General features: G+C 41.6%; 1 protein-coding gene across 1 annotated transcript in view; it reads left to right on the top strand.

Moving 5' to 3' along the window:
• The window catches only part of LOC107100665 (zinc finger protein ZXDC-like), a 16,157-nt gene that overhangs the window by 4,093 nt on the left and 10,196 nt on the right, over positions 1–1,868 (top strand). The window contains exons 2-3 of the mRNA XM_015399236.1: positions 1,451–1,603; positions 1,645–1,785. Coding sequence (XP_015254722.1) covers positions 1,451–1,603; positions 1,645–1,785 — 294 coding nt within the window. The remainder of the gene's footprint in view (positions 1–1,450; positions 1,604–1,644; positions 1,786–1,868) is intronic.

Here is a 1,868-nt window from a genome sequence, read left to right as displayed (position 1 = left end):
AAATGTACACAAATAAAATAGGAATTACCTTAAATTTATTGAGATAAAAAAAAACGCATTTACTCAGTACTTTTACTGCAGGATGCAACATAACGCTGCACTCTAAGTACTAACAAAATATTAATGGTTATAAATAAAATCATCCATTAGCTTTTTCAAGTAAAGAAATAAAATAGGACCTCTCTACTTCTCCTTGTTCTTCAAATGGATTTTGGATGACCAGTGGTCAGTGCGTGTATTTTTGCGCCTCCAATCAATGGAATGTTGATGAAACGATAGTTCACCTGACACGTAAAAGTCATGAGGGAACTGCTCGGCTCTGTACTCGGGGCTTAGCGTCGTGTTTCTCAACTTTGTCGCCAAAAGCGGAGCTGCGGAGAGCCGCTTCGTCATTTTTTTAAATGTTTTGATGAGGGAGGGTGAGCGGAAATGACGGAGCGGGAGGGGTTGTGTCGCCCAAATTTGCGTCCCCCGGTGTGCATTTCTCCCCGACGTACGTTCCTCTCCCACACAAAAACAGAATTTCATTTCAAATGTAGAAATTCCGCGTTAATTTACCATTTCCAGTGCCCCAGTGATGGTTAATGAGGCATCTTGAAGCCAAACTGTATTGATGCTGCGGTAAAACTTTCTCACAGAATACTGACACCTTATTGGACAGATTAAACTGAATTGATTTGACGATCTGTTACAATGATATAAGGATAAATAAATATATATATATATATATATATATATATATATATATATATATATATATATATATAGATGAGGTTTATATTGTATTATTTCATATCCATGTTTAAATTGAAAATGAAATGAAATGAATGAAATGTTTTTCCTCCATCTCTCCCCTAATCATTAGCTTGGCATCATGGTCATAAATAAGCTAGCATCGCGGTTGTAGTTAAATGACGGGGTGTTGGGGGTGTCCTCTCTCTCTGTCTGTGAGCAGCAGACTTTGGGACCCTTTCTAAATCCAGGACTTCTCAATCAGCTGGTCCAAACTGGTCTGAAATCTAAGGATGTCCCGATACTTAATTTCCAATACAATACTGATATTCAGCTTTGAGGATTGGCTGAGGACTCAATGGACGTGATACAACATCACCCAGGGTTTTATTAAAAGCTTTATACTGCAGAATGTTAGAAAAGTTTTGATCAAGTATTATTATTATTATTAAGGAACAAAAGTAACAGAAGCAGAGTGTTTCTGTCAGCATGAAAATATCGCTGAGCTGCACATACAGAAAAGCGAACACACTGTCAGGAAACAGTAGTGCTCTGCACTGGGGCTGCAAAATGTGGCATCACAGCATAAGGCTTTCATATTTCAATTATCAATCAGTCTTTAGTTTACCCATTTAGAATAAGAAGGCGGAGCCTTCCCATCAGCCTAGCTTAACATCGGATGTTTTTGATTGATATTAATGATTTGTTTTTTCCACAGGCTGTGAGAAAACCTTCATCACCTTCAGTGCACTCTTCTCCCACAATCGCACTCATTTCAGAGAAACGGGCCAGTTCTCCTGCACTTATCCGGGCTGCAACAAGACGTACGACAAGGCCTGTCGGCTCAAAATTCACATGAGAAGTCACACAGGTAAGCTGCTGGAAGCCGTGAGTGCTGCTGGTCCACAGCAGACCCCCAGTCCCACAGCAGACCCCCAGTCCCACAGCAGACCCCCAGTCCCACAGCAGACCTCCAGTCCCACAGCAGACCCCCAGTCCCAGCGGGATACAGTTCACTCCTCCAGAACAAGCAGTTCCCTTCTGAACCCCACGGTAGCAGCAGAGTGTCCTGACCGCTTATTAAAGATGACATCAAAGATGGTCATCTTTGATGGCTTGTAGCGACAGTGGAGAGG

This window comes from Cyprinodon variegatus, unplaced genomic scaffold (assembly GCF_000732505.1).
Source record: "Cyprinodon variegatus isolate N-32 unplaced genomic scaffold, C_variegatus-1.0 Scaffold998, whole genome shotgun sequence".
NCBI lineage: Eukaryota > Metazoa > Chordata > Actinopteri > Cyprinodontiformes > Cyprinodontidae > Cyprinodon > Cyprinodon variegatus.
This window is presented reverse-complemented; position numbering and strand designations above follow the sequence as displayed.